The sequence below is a fragment of the Lepidothrix coronata genome, unplaced genomic scaffold, assembly GCF_001604755.1.
Source record: "Lepidothrix coronata isolate B3197 unplaced genomic scaffold, Lepidothrix_coronata-1.0 Scaffold202, whole genome shotgun sequence".
Taxonomy (NCBI): Eukaryota; Metazoa; Chordata; class Aves; order Passeriformes; family Pipridae; genus Lepidothrix; species Lepidothrix coronata.
The window spans coordinates 945,532-962,271 of NW_016690382.1; the positions used below are offsets into that span (position 1 = coordinate 945,532).

At 37.0% G+C, this 16,740-nt stretch overlaps 1 protein-coding gene across 1 annotated transcript in view; it reads left to right on the plus strand.

The window, feature by feature from the left end:
- ERC2 (ELKS/RAB6-interacting/CAST family member 2) overlaps nucleotides 1–16,740 on the plus strand; it is a 436,730-nt gene that overhangs the window by 125,116 nt on the left and 294,874 nt on the right. Inside the window, 1 exon segment of the mRNA XM_017832458.1 lies at nucleotides 7,006–7,173. Coding sequence (XP_017687947.1) covers nucleotides 7,006–7,173 — 168 coding nt within the window.

Below are 16,740 nucleotides of genomic sequence, written 5' to 3' on the forward strand. Positions count from 1 at the left end.
CACAAACAGGTGTTCCAGTTGCAGAACAGGGTGAATCATCAGATTGTCTTCCAAGAGATGGGTCTCAGTCAAACCATGAATTTGAGAGGGAGGCCGAGGATACAGCTCACCCCTCTGAGTGTGACACAGGCTCTCTAGCTCAGCTGGAGACAGGTTTCACCTACAGGCACCTCCTTTGTTTGAATGTTCTGAGTGGATTACAAACCTAAAATACACTTTTTGAAAATCCCACATTCACTGCTGTGTCAACTATTTGTAATAAGTGACTCCTACTAGTAAAAAAGAATTAAATCGAGAAATCACAGTTTATGCAAAAAGTCTGTTTTGACCGTATATAAAGCTAATGGTTATTTACTGATGATTCTTACACTGTTATGGAATTTTACATATTTATTTTTCATGAAGCAGTTAAATGCATTGGCATGACTTTAAAAAAGAACATTGTGGCCTATTTTATTTTACTTTCTATTAATCTGTTACAGTATAATAAAATATGAATGTTTTTGGAGACAGAAATTTCAAAAGTTAAAAGCTTCCAAGATGGATAGTTTTGTAAATTGGTTTTTAGTATTTTGAATTTATAACTATCATTATGTTGCTAAATAACATTGACTCTGGAATAACTGACTTCCTTTTGCAGTAATTCAAAAGTATTATGACAGCTATAGTTTTATAGTGAGCATAAAAATCAGTGAGGTAAGTTCAATGAGGTAAGGTTAGTGTTGGAAGTTTTATTAACAAAAACTCTGAGTATTGGCACATGAGTTATAATTCCCATGCGTTTTCCAAAATTTGCTTGAACTAAACTGAGTATGAAATTCTGAACTTTGGGCTAGTTGCTTTAAACGACCTAATTTTAGTGGTAGGAGTAGGCAAAGATATAAATTTGAATAAAACAGCTGTTAGGCAGTTGGCTGCATTGATAAACTACACATGATCAGAATTCCTTGCGGCATGTGATGTTCCACAAGGACAAGCTTCATACTGCCTGAGGGAGCCATTTATATCTTGGTAACAATCTTTGGTTCAGCTGAAACCTTTTCTAGTGTAGTTTGACAGTCAGTTTATCTCTTTTAAAGAGCAACATAATCTGGACTGGTGCATAAAAAATAATGTAAGAAAAATAAAGATAAATTAGTCGAGATGGTTACTGGCAAAGCTGTCAGGGATGGAGGCTGGCAGGTTTATGGAACCTGGAGGTGCCATCTTTCAAGGATTGAGTAAGGTGCATTTGAGGCATCACACAGTCAGGTGCTTCTCCCAGCCTCGTACAGAAGGACTGCAAGAGCTTGTGACAGGGATTCTATAAGGGAAGTGGTCTGAGTTTGTTCTCCTGATGTGAACAGGCAACACTGTCCTGTGTTTGTAAAACACCTCATGTTGTTCACTGGCTGTTCCTCTGGACTGCGATGTACTCAACTGCTCTAAACGCCTCTCCTTGTGTCAGTAAAATAGATTATCCTTTAAAGAATATAAAGCCTGTAAACTCATCTGAATTAAAATGTAAACTAGAGCAACCATAATACTCACAGTAGTAGAGGAATGAGAATGTTGTTGAAATAATGCTTGAAAGTGAAATGAAATGCTTTTCACTTTGCAAAGTGAAGTGCCAGCTAACTCACTAAAGTTTCAGTTTGGAAAAGAATATAAAGCATATCAATTTTGACAAAATTCAGGTTTCTATAGCTTCAAAATGTGGACATGTTCTGCTTTTTCTGCCTTGAATTTTACATACATGAGGCGTTTTTGAAAGAAATGAATGTATTATACTATGGATTGGTAGGTACAGCCATTGCTTTGAAAAATATAATTTTTATCACATCAGACTGAAAAATGAGGGACAAATATGAGATTTTTTTTTTTTTTTTTTAGTAACTCTGAAGTGGAGAGTACAGTAGAGACCCATGATATCCTTTCTGTACTTGTAGCTCAGTTCTCATATTTGCAAAAGGACCCATGTGACAATATGCTCTCTGCAGTAACAACTAAGTACTCCTGTGTGGAAAATTGGAGTGACAGATCTTTTATTTTTGGTTTAAATTGGTTTTCATAATAATAACTTCAAATATTACATTTCCCCAGGTATACGGGCATGTATAAATACAGGCACTAAGACCTTTAATGGAAATCTGTTATTTTTATTAACAGAAGCTTTTCCTGCAAAGGTGGCTGCATAATACACTAAGAGAGCAAATAACAGCACAGAAAGTGTCAGCAACCCTGTGGAGCCTCTAGTGGTCACCAGGAAGGGGGGGAATGATGATACAAAAGGGGAGAAGATGGAATCTTGATACAGTGGCAGAGTTTGGTTGCGGCGTGTGCTGGAACAGAGGTGGGGTCAGGAGGGAAGCTGACAGTGGGTTACAGTTTTGCCTTCTCATCGCTCCAGGTGTGGTACTACAGTACACTTAGTACTTCAGTAGTAAGTTCAGAGTCAGTTTTAAAGAAATACAGTAAAATATTTGCTTTAAATGGATGTATTTATGATGGTAAAATAAGTAATTCTTAACAGTGAAACACAGTAGTGCTTCTTCATGTTTTACTTCCTCATGGAACTCCATAGCATTAAACCCACTTTTATGAGTGATATATGTAATATGGCATATAAGTTAAACAGTTAACAGAAAGGAACTTCAAGAAATAGTCACTACTGGAGCTGGTAGTGAGTGGCGGGTGATGACATGAAGATTAATAAAGTTTGACTTTGAATTTGGCAATTTTTGCCACTTACATGAACTTTTTTTTCCTAAAGTATAACCCATTTTTAAATTTTTGCAGTATGTTGTATATTTCCAGAGCAAGTGACAGAGTTTATTGTGTTAAATAGTTGAAATAAGTGGTTGCTGAGGAAAAAGAAGTTAGACAAAATTAAAAAGCAATTTACTTGGGAAGAGGTCTTTGAAACATTCTATGTATTAGCTATCAGATCTGGTTTTGCTTTATTTTTCTGGAAAATGATGATGTTCTTCAGACTGCCAAGTTTTACTAGTAAATATACTGCCAAAGCTTGAGAAAAATAAGTCAAGGACTCTTAAAATTACATAGTGTTGAGTGAAAAGCCAAAGAGAGGGGTTTTGTGTACCAGAAATCCTTATCCTTTCAAATATAAAAAATATATATCTGATGCTGTAAAATGACCCATATTTAATTTCCTTTCAGATCATATTTAAAGTGCCTTAAATGTAAAAGGAGTAACCAAATTGCAGAAATTTCTCATAGTGTACTGGCATGCTCCATCTGACTACCTCATTGTTTCATTATTTCGGAGATATGATTACACAGAACCATTTTCAGGGAAGAGATAATTTCTAATTTTGGCAAATTCATCCTGGCTACAAATGAAGTAGTATATTTTGCTTCTTTTCGTCCACGAGATGAGGAACTGATTTAACAGCTTTTTGGTTTTATACCATCTGGAGGTTCATATTTGACTTATGAAATGATGTCATACGTGCTTAGTGCAGAGCAGATAGGATAAGGTCGCCTGCAGTTCAGGCTGAGGTAGTTTTATTTCATATTATGGGGAATGCAAAAGTCTTGTTTCACGATTACTAGAGGCAGAAAGAAGAATTCAGGGAAGGAGAAAATGACTGACATAACCGACGCTCTCTTAAACCTCCACATTGCATTCCCATGGATAGAAAATAAATCTGTACACCCAAGACCACACACAGTACAGGTTCCCTTTCACTCTCCCAGACTGGCACTGGCTCAGAGTTCTGCCTCCGAAAACTCACGTAGAGCACTGCTTTCAGAATGGCTCCTTGCTGTCAGTGGTAGTCTGGGGGATGATGTACCTATTCTATCAAAATACGTGAACTTCATTATGTAGGTGGATTTCTGAATTAAAGTGCTCTGCTGTAACAGTCTCAAGGTGAGGAGATATAAGAAAATAGGTATGTATTTGGCAGATGCTTTTCTGCCACCGAAGGCTGTGCTGGACATGCTGAACTCCTTCTGTCCCAATGGTTGTACTGTCCTTGTGTGAACTGGGGTTGATGGGATTGAGATTCTCTGGCTGAGATTCTCAGTGCAATTGAAGCTGCACTTCAGTCATGCTTTAAAGCTTTTATTTGAAGCTACCAAGGCTAGAATTGAATTCTTAAATGAAAACCAAGGTAGTCTTATATTAAGAGCAGTCTCTGGTAGGGACTGGAGTTCTAGGCAGAAGTTATACCACTTATATCTGAATATATTCAGACCTTAAGTCCATATGCAACTTCTGGAAGAATGCAATTCACCTCAAACATATTAGTAAACTGTTGCAAAGTTACCACGGAGCTGAAAAAACTGATCTAAAGTGTGAACTATTTACATGAAGGTGTGTGGAGTAATCTATTTCTAACATTAACAAGAAAACAGTCTGTTTCTGCATTTAGAGTCAGTCCAGACAATTCTGAGATACTGGGTGGGTACCTGGTGCTCTGTGGCACAGTCAAGGTTGCAACCCTTGGACTGACTTAAAAGTTTTCATGTGGATGACCTGAATGCTAACCAGTGAAAGGAATAATGGGCTCTGCTGCAGTTCCACATGTGTTTCTTTTTGGTGTGAAAGAAAACCACCATACACTTTCTCTTGTCCCTCCAGGGTGAATTTGTGTCTTTGTGTAAGGAATAGAAATAATGTATTGGTCGTGCTATGAGCTGGCTGGTGGTGAGAGAAAAAGCAGAAAGGTTTAGTTATGTGGTGCTGTTTAATTAACTATTGTGTGAAGGCAAGATTGGGGCCTGAGAAACTGGAGTGGACAGGGCTCTGCTCCTGTTTCCCACACAGGTTGTTGTCACTCAGACTGGGAATTCAGAGCCATTTATTCATTGTCTCAATCCTCCTTCTTGTGCTCCCGAGTTTGAATGCCTAAAATCCCCATTTCCAAGTTGAATGTAGTGATGTAATGATGGCAGGGTGTGTGTGAAGAAGTTTGCGAAGAAGAGTGAGAATTGTCTGCTCAGCCCTTTGACTGGGGACTGGATGGGTAGGGAAGAAAAGATTATTGACTCAGCAACTGCCCGGCTCAGCCGAGCCCAGCAGAGCTGTATCAGCACATGTGTTATCCCAGTCACTGGGGAACGGTATCAGTGCTTTGTTTATCCATCTAATCACCTTCAACTCCCCTTGACTTGAAGCATTAAAGCTTCTGCCTCGTGGCAGTTGGAAAATGAGACTTGCAGAGCCTGACTGAAGAGGAACCGCTCTCGGAGCTCCCGCTGCAATGTTATGACGAGCTCCTCAGCTGCAGCTTAAAGGCCCAACAGAGATTTTTCTGATTTGACTTAAGGGATTGCTTTCAGACATGAAGCAAATAAGTGATTAAGTATAAAGAAGACGTGGTAATGAGTTTCAGATGAGGTCTTTAATGTTTATTAAAAGAGGTCTGAAAGTTTGCTGCTACTACTGTTTCTTGGTTTCCAATTCAAAAAGTCATCTTTGGATCCCATACTGCACACTGCTTACAAACTGAGAGATCCTATTACTGTAATATTGTAAAAAATAGTCTTAAAAATAAAATAAATCCAGTAGAGTATAAATCTTTTTTCCAGTGTATAGAAAGGCAATGAGCCATTTTAAGAGCAGGAAAAACATGCATTTTGAGATCCAATAGATCATCTAAATTAGTCCCAAACCAAGCTTTAAAATGGCATTGCAAAGACTTTTACTTTGAGTAAATTTAGCATTACAAAACTCAGAATGTAAATAAATATAGATCTGCTGATTGTTTTGTACTTTGCTAATATTCTGATTAACTAGGGGGAAAATGGCTTACTAGATTAGACCCTTGAAATAAATAAGAACCTTTCTGACTATTCCAACTGCAGAACTTAAAAATGTGAAGCCAACATTTATGCCCTTTCAGTTACTACTATCTAGCTTTTTATTATGAATTAACCTTATGAATTTCTAGGTAATGAAAACTTTAAGCTCTTATTCTTTATTTTCTACCATTTGTGTGTTTAAAATTTGGATTATTGAATCTAAAATTTCTCACTTGCCTGACTTCCTGCAGCTCTCTTGTATATGGAGAATTATTCTAGGTTGCCACGTCGTATATTTTCAACCCAAACCTTGTCTTCCCAGTGGTGTACCTTGGAGCTAAAACAAGCCTGTGAGTCCACTTAATGTGAACACCTCATGGTCCAGAGCTGCAGAAGAAGCCTCTGTTCAAGGAAACCTGTCTTTGTAATAATAAATGATTTATCTTAGTTCTCTACTTCGCAAGATGTTTAATAGTGCTGACCCAGTTTCCTGGGTATACAATGGTTTCTTGTGTTATTTTATTTACGAATGAGCTTTGACTAATATGATGCTCACATAGAAAAGAAAAAGCGTCTTTTGGTTTTGAGAAACTTTACATAAAACCTGTTCTTTGCTCCCCAAATCCCCCCATTATTTTATGCTGAGAGCTGCTGGGCAATTCATTTGTAACTGCTTTTCTGAACCAGAATGTGGAAGCAGGTATGATTTAGTGGAATTCCTGAAGGGACCAATACATGTAAGGTGTGATTCCTGCAGTACTGATGGTTAAATCCAAACATATTCTGTTTCTTTAATGAATTGTCTGCTATTTTATTACTGTTAGAATTGCATTAAGAGAACAATAAAATTGCATACTTGAGCATTTACACAGCAAGAAATGAGAATATCGAGAGTGCTTACACTCTCTGGGCTTGTTAGAATTCTTTGGATTTTTTTTCCTTTTTCGTGTTTCTAAAGAAAAAAACCCTCCAGTTATGTATATAGAACATTTTGCTTAGGAAAATTGCTGGAATACCCCTTATTTTGTTTGACAGGGATTTGTGCTTACTACAGAGAGGTACAGTCAGATCTGTTTGTTAAGAGACTTGTGCAATTCACAATGGAGAAAAGTGTAACAAGTAAAAGAGTCTCTTAGTCTGAGATGAATTTGGAAAATCGACATAGAAAAAAAATAATGCACTTCTTAAGTGAAGGAAAAAAAGAGAATTAGAACTAAAACTAAAACCTAAATATGTTTGATTTACTTACTGTAGGTTGATGCCTTGCGGTTACGACTGGAAGAAAAAGAAACCTTTCTGAATAAAAAAACAAAACAACTTCAAGACCTCACAGAAGAGAAAGGAACCCTTGCTGGAGAAATTCGAGATATGAAAGACATGTTGGAAGTAAAAGAAAGAAAAATTAATGTCCTTCAAAAAAAGGTAAGATCACTGATGAAAGGATACGTTGTAAAACTTTTGAGACACATTTAAAGGGAATACATTTATTTCTTATAAGGTATTACTTTTAATATGTTAAAAATGCAGGAAATCTGTAGTAGTCAAGTAGTTCTCTAGTATAAAATGTGTTACTGTTATCCATGGAAACATTTTTATAGTATTATATCTTATTTATATTATATCACAAAAATATTAGGTGCTGAAGTTGTCACAAAATTGTTGGAGTTAAATGAAAGTCCTAAAAATCCTGATAAAACTTCTTGTTCCTCAACATGAGGGATTCAGTTATCCTTATGAACACTGATTCTGGGTGTGGTAAAAGATCAGGATACTCTGTTTTTAGCCTAAAGACTTTTTTTTTTTTTTAAATGGGAGGTGGGGGGTGTTGGAAAGAGGAGGGGAGTGGGGAAGGAACCTAAATTAAGTCAGTTTTCTGTTTTTCCTGTGAGCTAAAGACATTAAGAAGGGTGGCTCCCTCCAAAGAGTCAAGTAGTCGTATTTCTAATTTTCCACAAATCTAACTAACTGCATTTTCTCTCTTTGGGAAGTTGGGTTCAGTCATTATAGTTTCCACCTGGGGGAGCAGAGAGGGAATTTCCTGTGAAGGCAGCTCTGCAAGGGTTCTAAATACAGTAGTAGAGCATTTATTTCCATATCCTTTTTCTCACACTCACAAAAACATTTATGCTACCAGGTATGTTCTGTGTGTCCTGTCACTCTTTACCATGTGTAGATGCCCTTGTGAACATACAGATAAATGGAGAAAAAGTTCCTGGCATCAAATATATTTTACTATTACTTCTGCCCTCCTTTTACAGCCACTCAAAGAATGTCTGCTCCTCTTTACTCTATTATTATGTAGGTAGTTCATGTTACTGTGGTTTTCCTCCAGGATTCATGTAGGGTTCACATGGTCTAGCTGTGCTTCTGTCTGCAATTGCTTAAGTACAGAATTAAAAAAAGCCAAGGCCTTATTTTCCAGAAACTGAGAAGACTGCTTTTTCAGGCCTGGGAAATAAAGCCTATCAAAACTGGGATATAAGTACCCATCCACTTTGCCTTTTTAGCAATGTTTATGATGTAAAAGATAGAAAACTTCAGGGCTTTTATCCTGTGCTGAATGCTGACTAGTTCTGGACATTGCTTGAGCATTTTGAAGAACAGAATGTGTCTTTTCTCTTTGTTTGTATTCTAAAAAAAACCCCAAACCCCGAACAACCCAACAATTTACAATTTCTCTTGTACTTAGATCTTGAGGAAATGGATCAGTATGGGGAATGTGAGGATCAATAGGGAAACAGTGATAAAAATTTTGTGATGAATAACCAATCACAGAGCTATCAGCACTGTCAGTCATGTCTTTGTGCTCAGAAATATGCAGCATAACATATTTTGTTCTGGTTTTAATACATTATGGCTATTTTATTAGGGCATGCAGATGGTCTTGCCACTTTTGCACCTGCCTCTTAATGGAAATAATCCCTCTCAAGCTGCACCCTCTCTCCTCACTAGATCATAGAGTAAAACATGTTATAGCCTCATTAACTCTAGTGTACAATGAGATAAATAAATCCTGCTAACAACTAGGTGCAAAATCAGAGTTAGTAGTAAAATGATTCTTTAAAACTGGAAGTAGCAAGTGCTTCCAGTTCTTTGTAAGTTTTATCTAGGCATTAGATTCTTCTGACTGTAATAATATCGTGCTTGTCTCCGTTTTCTTCTTTCTATGTAGGGCTAAATTTTACATCCTTGTATTTTTATTTACTTTTGATATGAGGACTTATGAATAACCAGTTATGTTAGTGCCTTTAGTTATTGATGCGAGATAGATGGCTACATCTCTCTCCACTCAGCCTGAAGTACTTCACTCAGCCTAAAATAATATTTGTTTTAATGGTTGTATTGAAGTAATTGAAGAAGGAAGAATTTGTATATAGTGCTTGGTAATATTTCTGTCAGTAATAACCTGAAACCCAGGAGGAAGGAATATGTAGGTTGGAAATATGCAATTTCTAGTCTTTCTCTTAGGTACCTAACTGTTATCTGCTGTGTGAAAAAAATACAAAGGAAACCAAACCAAACTCTGAAAAGCTCCCTTTCGAAACTGGAGCTGTTCCTTCTCCTTTCTGGATAGCTGTTACACTTGGAGGGCAGGACAGGTTCTGTTGATGGCTCTCTATCAAAGGTGTGGAAGAAACAAAACCAAAACAGCAGTGTTGAGTCCCACAGGATGGCACAGGAACACGCACCAGGCAGTACGTTGCAGAAAAAAGTTAGATAAAGAGCATTGTCCTCCCATGCAGTGGTTTTGGTGTAATTTTTGACCAAATTGAAAAACTGCTACACTATTTAATATAATTTGCAGGCTTAAGGGAGGCCCAGCTCTGGAACAGCATGTGTTTAGAGGATTTGGATCAAGGTAGATTGGCATGGAGTAATAATAAACTTATGTCAATGTCAGAGGTGCAATATTACTTAATATTTCTTTTCTTTTAGAATCTTTGGCACCACTTTTCCATTTTAGTGCCAGTAAAGTTGGGTATGCTGTTTTAATAGCCTTGTTTAACCTGGCAAGGCTAGTCTTACACCTCATATCTGTCAGTTTAGCATGCAGAGGGGCAGACCTCAGAAATCTTTATGTATTTCGTAGCGGAATGTGTAAGTTCTATGAATATGGTCGAGTTGAAGGCTGAAGGGCAAAAGTGCTGAACGTGGCGATGATTCTTTCATGTCCCTTTTTGTTCACAAATTCTCTCTTTTGTGTAGTTGCTATAACTGGTATATTTTGTCCTTTAGGAATCTATAGGTATGCAAAACCACCAGTTATATGCTCTGAAGTGTGAGTCTCGGTGTTGAAAACAGTAGCTGCTGAGACAAGAGCAGTGCAGAGAATGTAGACCTGGATCATATTAGGACAACAGCTTGTGGAAATTCTTTTGTGAGGACTGTCATAAAAGAACACCAGCTAGAGGGGGCTAATATAATATTCTACTTTGACTTGCAACATAACTTTTTATGTAAAATGTTACAGTTTCCATCTTTAATAGTTTAGGCTTTGTGATTGATGAAGTGCTACATGACTGAGGGCCCTAACCTACCAGCTAATTAGCATTTGTAGGAAGTGTCATAAAGTCTTAGTTCTCATGTAATAATTGGAATCTGTACTTGGAGTGGCTGGACTGTTCACATGAGGTGATATTGTCCAGTTGGTGTTAAAGTAAAATGTGTTGTACCATTAATTGTATGCATTACTGCGAGCTGTCTTCTGAAAAAGAGAAAATTTACCCGTGGTCAGATTAGGAGTGTACTGGGTAAACAAAGGAGTCCTACCCTTGTGCTGAGAAGTTTGCATCAGTATTATTGCTTGATGCAGGAATCCTGGCTAAGAACACCACTGAAACTTGAAGTGCTGAATCCAGAATGGTCTGGAAAGACCCCAGAGACCATTTTCTTTTGTTTGATCTCAACAAATAGAAAGTGCAAGCATATTGCTGATAGAAGATGCCTTTGGATTTTTATTCGTGGTTTAATCAGTTGGAAGCATGTTTTTGTATTTCTAGAAAGGGATCATGACATGATGAAGGAAATTTTTATTAACTTTGTCAAATTCTGTCAGAACATTGTAAATAGACTGTTATGTGAGCTGAGGTTTTGCAATCACCAAATCAGAGTTCTACTGAAGTTTTGGAATCGGATGACAAATTCTGAACTAGTTGTTCTGTAAAACAGACCAGTGTTCTGACTGTAGATTTAGAGCATTAAAAAAAAATTAGGGAGTCCTTCTGGTGTAACATGGAAGTTTTGGTGCTGCAAAGCTGCTATGGTGACTGTTGACTTGTGTATTACTTTAAGAGCTGAATCTTCTAATATTATATGTCCATTTTAATAGTACAACATTCCATGTGCTGAGAATTATTAAATTGTACTTTGGCTTCTTGTGCTTGCAGCTTTGCCAAATCATGGTGTGTTATTCAGATAAGGCAGTCTGAATAAATACAGCCAATTGCTCATGCAGGGTGGTGGTGTGACTGATCCCAATAAATTATCACAAAAATGGATCCTGAAGGATTCTGCACAATAAAATGCAGCCTTGGGACCCTTCAACTTTGCGTGTGGTACATGTTGAGACTATTTGATACGTACAAACCTCCCCCTTAAGCCTAACCAGGCCTACTGTTGGGAAGCTCTCAACCTGTACACAAAGACACTGAGAACAATGCCATTAAGATTAGAGGCAGTGCTTATTTTCACTTTTCTTCATCTTCTTTAATTTCCCATTGTTTGCAACATGTTACACTACTAAGTTTTTGCAGGATGTGAAAGATCACTGGAAATGTGTTATTTAATATACGTTGACTCAGTGAAGCCAACCTGAATGTTCATCCATAGCCATGAGTCTCAATATGAAGGGAAGCATCTATTCCTTGGGATGGCCTTCACTTGTCAGAAAATATTACAAGAAGAAAGACACATGTAGTCTTTCATGAAGTATGATCAAACTGCAGGTGGTCAAACTACTCTGATTTCTGTACTAGTAATGTACTCTGAATAGGGAACAAAGGAACGTGTTTGTTTGCATGTTTGAAAATCTTAATTGTAATTTAAAATCCTGAAAGTTGAAAGTATTAATTTGTCTGCCTTTGCCACCTGTGGAAAACTGAACGTTTTGGATATCTCTTTTAATTCATTTGGGAGCTATAGGGTAAGAGATTGTTAGTGAAAGTGAAAAAAGTAATTATTTGAAAAAATAGGTTGAAATAAGAAATAAGTGCTTTGAAGAGATGCTGTAATATATGTGTGTATGTTTGTGTAGCTTCGTATGATGCTATTGCTACATATATTATTAACAAATACATTAAGTTATTAACTAATACATTAAACTTTATAAATGTAGTTATATGTACAGAAAGGAATCACTCAGTTGTGAGATCTAAAGAATGATGTAGTATAATATAGAGATGAGAGATGAAATAAACCCACTATTTTGGGAAATAACAAATACATATGTGTAGATTACTTGTATTTAGAATTTTAAAGACAAATCCTGAAGTCTAAATAGTGTAAGTTATTCTAGATCAAGTTATTCTGGGTAGTGTTGAGAGGGTTCCTCACACACAGCTCAGATGAAGAGAATAGAACAGCACACAGAAGTGCTCTTAAAACCAGTGCCATTTGCAAGGTGGGACTGAGCTTAATGAGGCCCTTACATAAGGGTTTCACACTGCTAGTGTGACACCAGTGCTACTGGCAAGGAAGGAAGCTGCCCTTCGGCTCTGAAATGTCAATACTAATTAACAGAGTTATCTTTAAATAAGACATTAAGTTTTATTCACGCCGAGAAAGCAGCCAACTCGCATGCTGGGAATTTTAAGCTGTCTGAAGAGTAATATTTTCTTTTTAATAGAGTTGGAGGAAATTTCTTTTGAAGTGTGAAAGAGCTAAATTATGTATAGTGTGACTGGGGAAAATAGAAAGTAAAAGTTGTCATACTTTAAGGTGCAATAGACCATAAAGGAATTATTTAGGGAAATGGATGACGACTTATGTATCTGAAAAAGAGTGAGGGAGAATCAGAATTGTTTAAGAGAAGAAATACGATTTTCTTTGAAATACTCTTCCAAGACATGTCATAGAAGACTACTGATTGGAGTTAAAAATTATAAGGGAGAGTTTTATAGGAGTAATTGGGAATAATTTTACACAGAGTGGTATCTTGCTGTCATGAGTTAAATTGAATTTTTAGCTGCTGGCTGATAGGGGAGTGTATTTGTGTGATCCACTGTTTTTGGACCTGCATCTTTGAGTGGCAGTGGGACTATCTGCCCCCTGTCTTACAACCATTTACTGCTGAATCCTTGACAACTCATTTAAATAACACAAAATCACGTGTTCCAGGAAGTAACCCATGGAACAAAGTATTGCACAAACCCAGAAGGCTTGTATGTCTTATTTACATGCTAATCTTTTTCCTGAAAGCTCTTTGAAGCTCCACTCTCCAGGTGACTGATTTTGACAAGGAGGAAGGAGGTTTGGGTGGCTTTTCACCTGTGACTGACACAGGCATTGACAAGGGGGATTCAGAGGGACAGGCTGATCTCAAATCATAGTTTTATGAAATGTTCCTTAGGAAAATAAATTAATCAGCTTGTTAATTATATGTAGTAAAACCCATCAGAAGACAATTTTAAATCTTGAGTGATTCAGAAATGGTACATTTTATGTATGATTTCAACTGAGAGATGGATGTTTTTGTCATAGTCTGAAATATTTAGCAATATAGTGACTGAATAACTTATTAATCTGATAAACCATCCTTATCTTATCCTGAAATAAGACAGTAGATCCCACTGCTCTTGTTCATCTCCTTGCTAGGATAGGCAGTTACACTTGATCAGCAACTTGACCTAATGTATATCCAAGTTTGTTATATCTGGAAATAACAAAGAAACATTTCCCAATAAATATAAAAGGTAGGCTTATGCATTAGCAGTTGTTTTGTACCAATTTTTTAGTATATTAAATTTCTACTCTTTTCTGGCATAGAATCAAACACCTTAATTTATGCATTGCTGGAGCTCCTTGATGTTGGCAGTTGTGCTTTCCTGGTGGTATTCCATTGCTGTCTGTCTGACTGAGCAGTCTGTGACTAGAGACTCTAATACCTTAGTAAATTGGATATTTTATCACTTTTGGAAAAGCATCACCTCTCACCTTTGAGTGGAGCTCTTATTGGCTTTATGAAAGCATGAAGTTCAAAGACTTCAGAGTATGCATGCAGATAAGTTTAATGGTAACAATAAATGAGAGTTGTTATCTTCATACTTCTCCCTTCATATTATTGTTACCAGATGTAACCAGAGCTAGTGGTGCCAATTTGGTCAGATTGCTTTGATAATTTTCTTGTTGCCAAGTAGTATGTATTTCTTGGTGGGAGAATCAGTGGTGGTATGTTTGAATATGAGTAGAATAAATCCAAATTTAGAATGGAATCTGAATCTAATTCACTTCCTTCTAGCACACCTGACTTTAATTTTTAACGCCTAGCCAGGCACAGTGCTAAGATCAAAGTGAAATAAAGAGAACGGGGTAAAGCAGTTCTTGGAAAGTAAAAAGAAAAAAATGGCATAACAGTGTGTAATCTTTTATATATGAAAGAAATATTGGGCTCATTTGCCATTCACTTAGGAATAAATCTGCAGTAAATTTGCCAAGGGTAATTATGTCAGCTTAAACCCCTACTTATCAGGGAGAAAAATCAGACCCACTTATATTTATTGCCTAAGAGATGCCTTATATTTGACAGCAGAAATCTCCATTCATGTCCCCAGACAGGCATAGAGTCCTTATGGCTCTGTGCTTAACCCCATGCCAAAGTGAAGTTAAATGCTTTTAACCCCATGCCATGGGAACTTCTGCACTCTGCTCTCTGTAGTGCTGCTGCTGATCTTGGCTGAGAAGCTGCCAAAGGTCCCCATGAATAGAGTGTTCATCTTAAAGCAGCTGCCTGTTGATAGACAGGATTGGGTGGGTGTTAAAACACATTTTATATTTGAGTGAAATACCTGCTGTGTCTCATCCCAAAATCTTAATCTATGGTTAAGTCTGAATTTTTGTTGTGGCTGTCATGGGAACCATAAAGAGTTTGATTTTTAAAAACAAAACTCCATGACTTTTGAGAGTTTCAGATTCTTTGCATGTTGGGAGGTGGATGTGATAGTAAGCAGCTGGACAAGTGCGAGGAACTTCAAAGTATAGAAATAGAATATAGTAATAGAAAACAGGGGTTTGCTTATTTAGTTGCAGAAGAGATCATCCCTGTGAACTGTTTGTAGGAGCTCATCTTCTAAGTTGTGTCAGATTTACAAAACATGATTTCTTGCATGACATTTTATGTGCTCAGCAATTCTCACTGTTTGCGTGCTATAATTGCTGCTAATTTTTATATACTGTCATTTTATGATATTTAATATAATTCCTCCTCAACCTTGAAATGTTTGAATTGCAACACCTTCCATGAGTCCTTGTACATCATTGCAACTTTGGGTAGAGGGAGAAGAAGATACACCTCATAGACAGCTGCAGGTGAGGTGACAAATGAACCTGTTCATACCATCATCCATGGGAATTGCCTTCCCTTGGCAAGGCAGGAGCATTTCTCCTTCTTGGGCATGTTGTAGTGCTGACAGCAATGTTTAATGCTGACAAACACGTCTTCTTATTGAGACCTGTGCTACAATTCATGCTGTTGGACATATTTCTAAGTAAGGGCTAAGTCTGGTTTTTTTTTGGGAGGGCATCTGGGGTGGGGGAGGATGGGCAGTGCTGCAGCCACTGGTTGTCACTGTGGCCTAAGTGTTCTGCTGCAAAACCCGTTAAAAAGCCCCAAACCCACAAAAAGGCTCAGGAACAAGAATAAGATTTGCTTGGTTTTGGTTTTAGAAAATGCCTGTCATAGACTACCTGATTAACAATCACAAACTACCTGATTAACTTTTGGTACTAGTGCTAAAATAAAAATTCCCTGAGTAGAGCAGTAGAAAATATCTGTATATACTTAGTTCTGGAATAAGCTCTTTGCCGTGTCTGAGAGTTCTGTAGCATTGAACTTGGAATCATTCAATCATTTAAAACATCCAGACTATTAGTAGTATCTATCATCTTCTGAATGGGAAACACTGAGAATGGAAGTACTGTCAGACTGTTGTAGTTTCATTGTTAAGCAATGCCCCATTTTTTAAAAAGAATTTTACAGTTAAAGTTAAGTGCATGTTCTTGAGGAGAAAGCCTGAAAAAAATTGAGTTTTTTAATAATTCTAATGCTTGCAGAACTATGGAGATGAGCAGTAAATCTGTGTGATATACTGATATAGCCATCATCTCTAAAGGACTTCAAAGTGTTCTTAGCTGCAAACTCCTAACTCACTGCTCTGCTGAGCGTTTTATCTCTTGTCTGTCAAACAGGAGGGCACATGTTTCAGGCACTGAACATGGAGCTAAAAGGGCTTAACACTAAGGGAGAGAAAACTGCATCTGACAGTTGCTGAAACTTCTCAATGTCCAGCAAAGAAATATCCATCAGAGAAAATATATGACATGTGTGTTCCCAGCTCTAGTGCAGTATGAGTGTGTCAGAGTCACTGACATTGTGATAGCAGCTTACCTCCAAATGGATCTTCAGGATTTTCCTATAGGTGCCAAAGGGACAATGAGGGTTCTTCATAGATCCTTTCATCAAAGCATTTACAATAAATAAAGAAAAAATGAAGAAAACCAAATGAATAAGGATGGCTAAATTGATTAGTAAATCCTAGGCATCAATGACCAATGAAAAACTTGGTTGGAGATAAAAGTATTTCTGTGTTGTAGATGTACTTTATAATAGTTTTCCTTTATTTTTGTATAGTTGATGATATTAAAGTGAGGCTAAGTTATACATACAAACCTGCTGGATTTTAGGAGATACATGATAAAGGAAATTCAGTGATTTTTTTTTTTTTTTAAAAAGGACATTTTTCCTACCAAAACCAAACTATCTTAAACACAAAACTG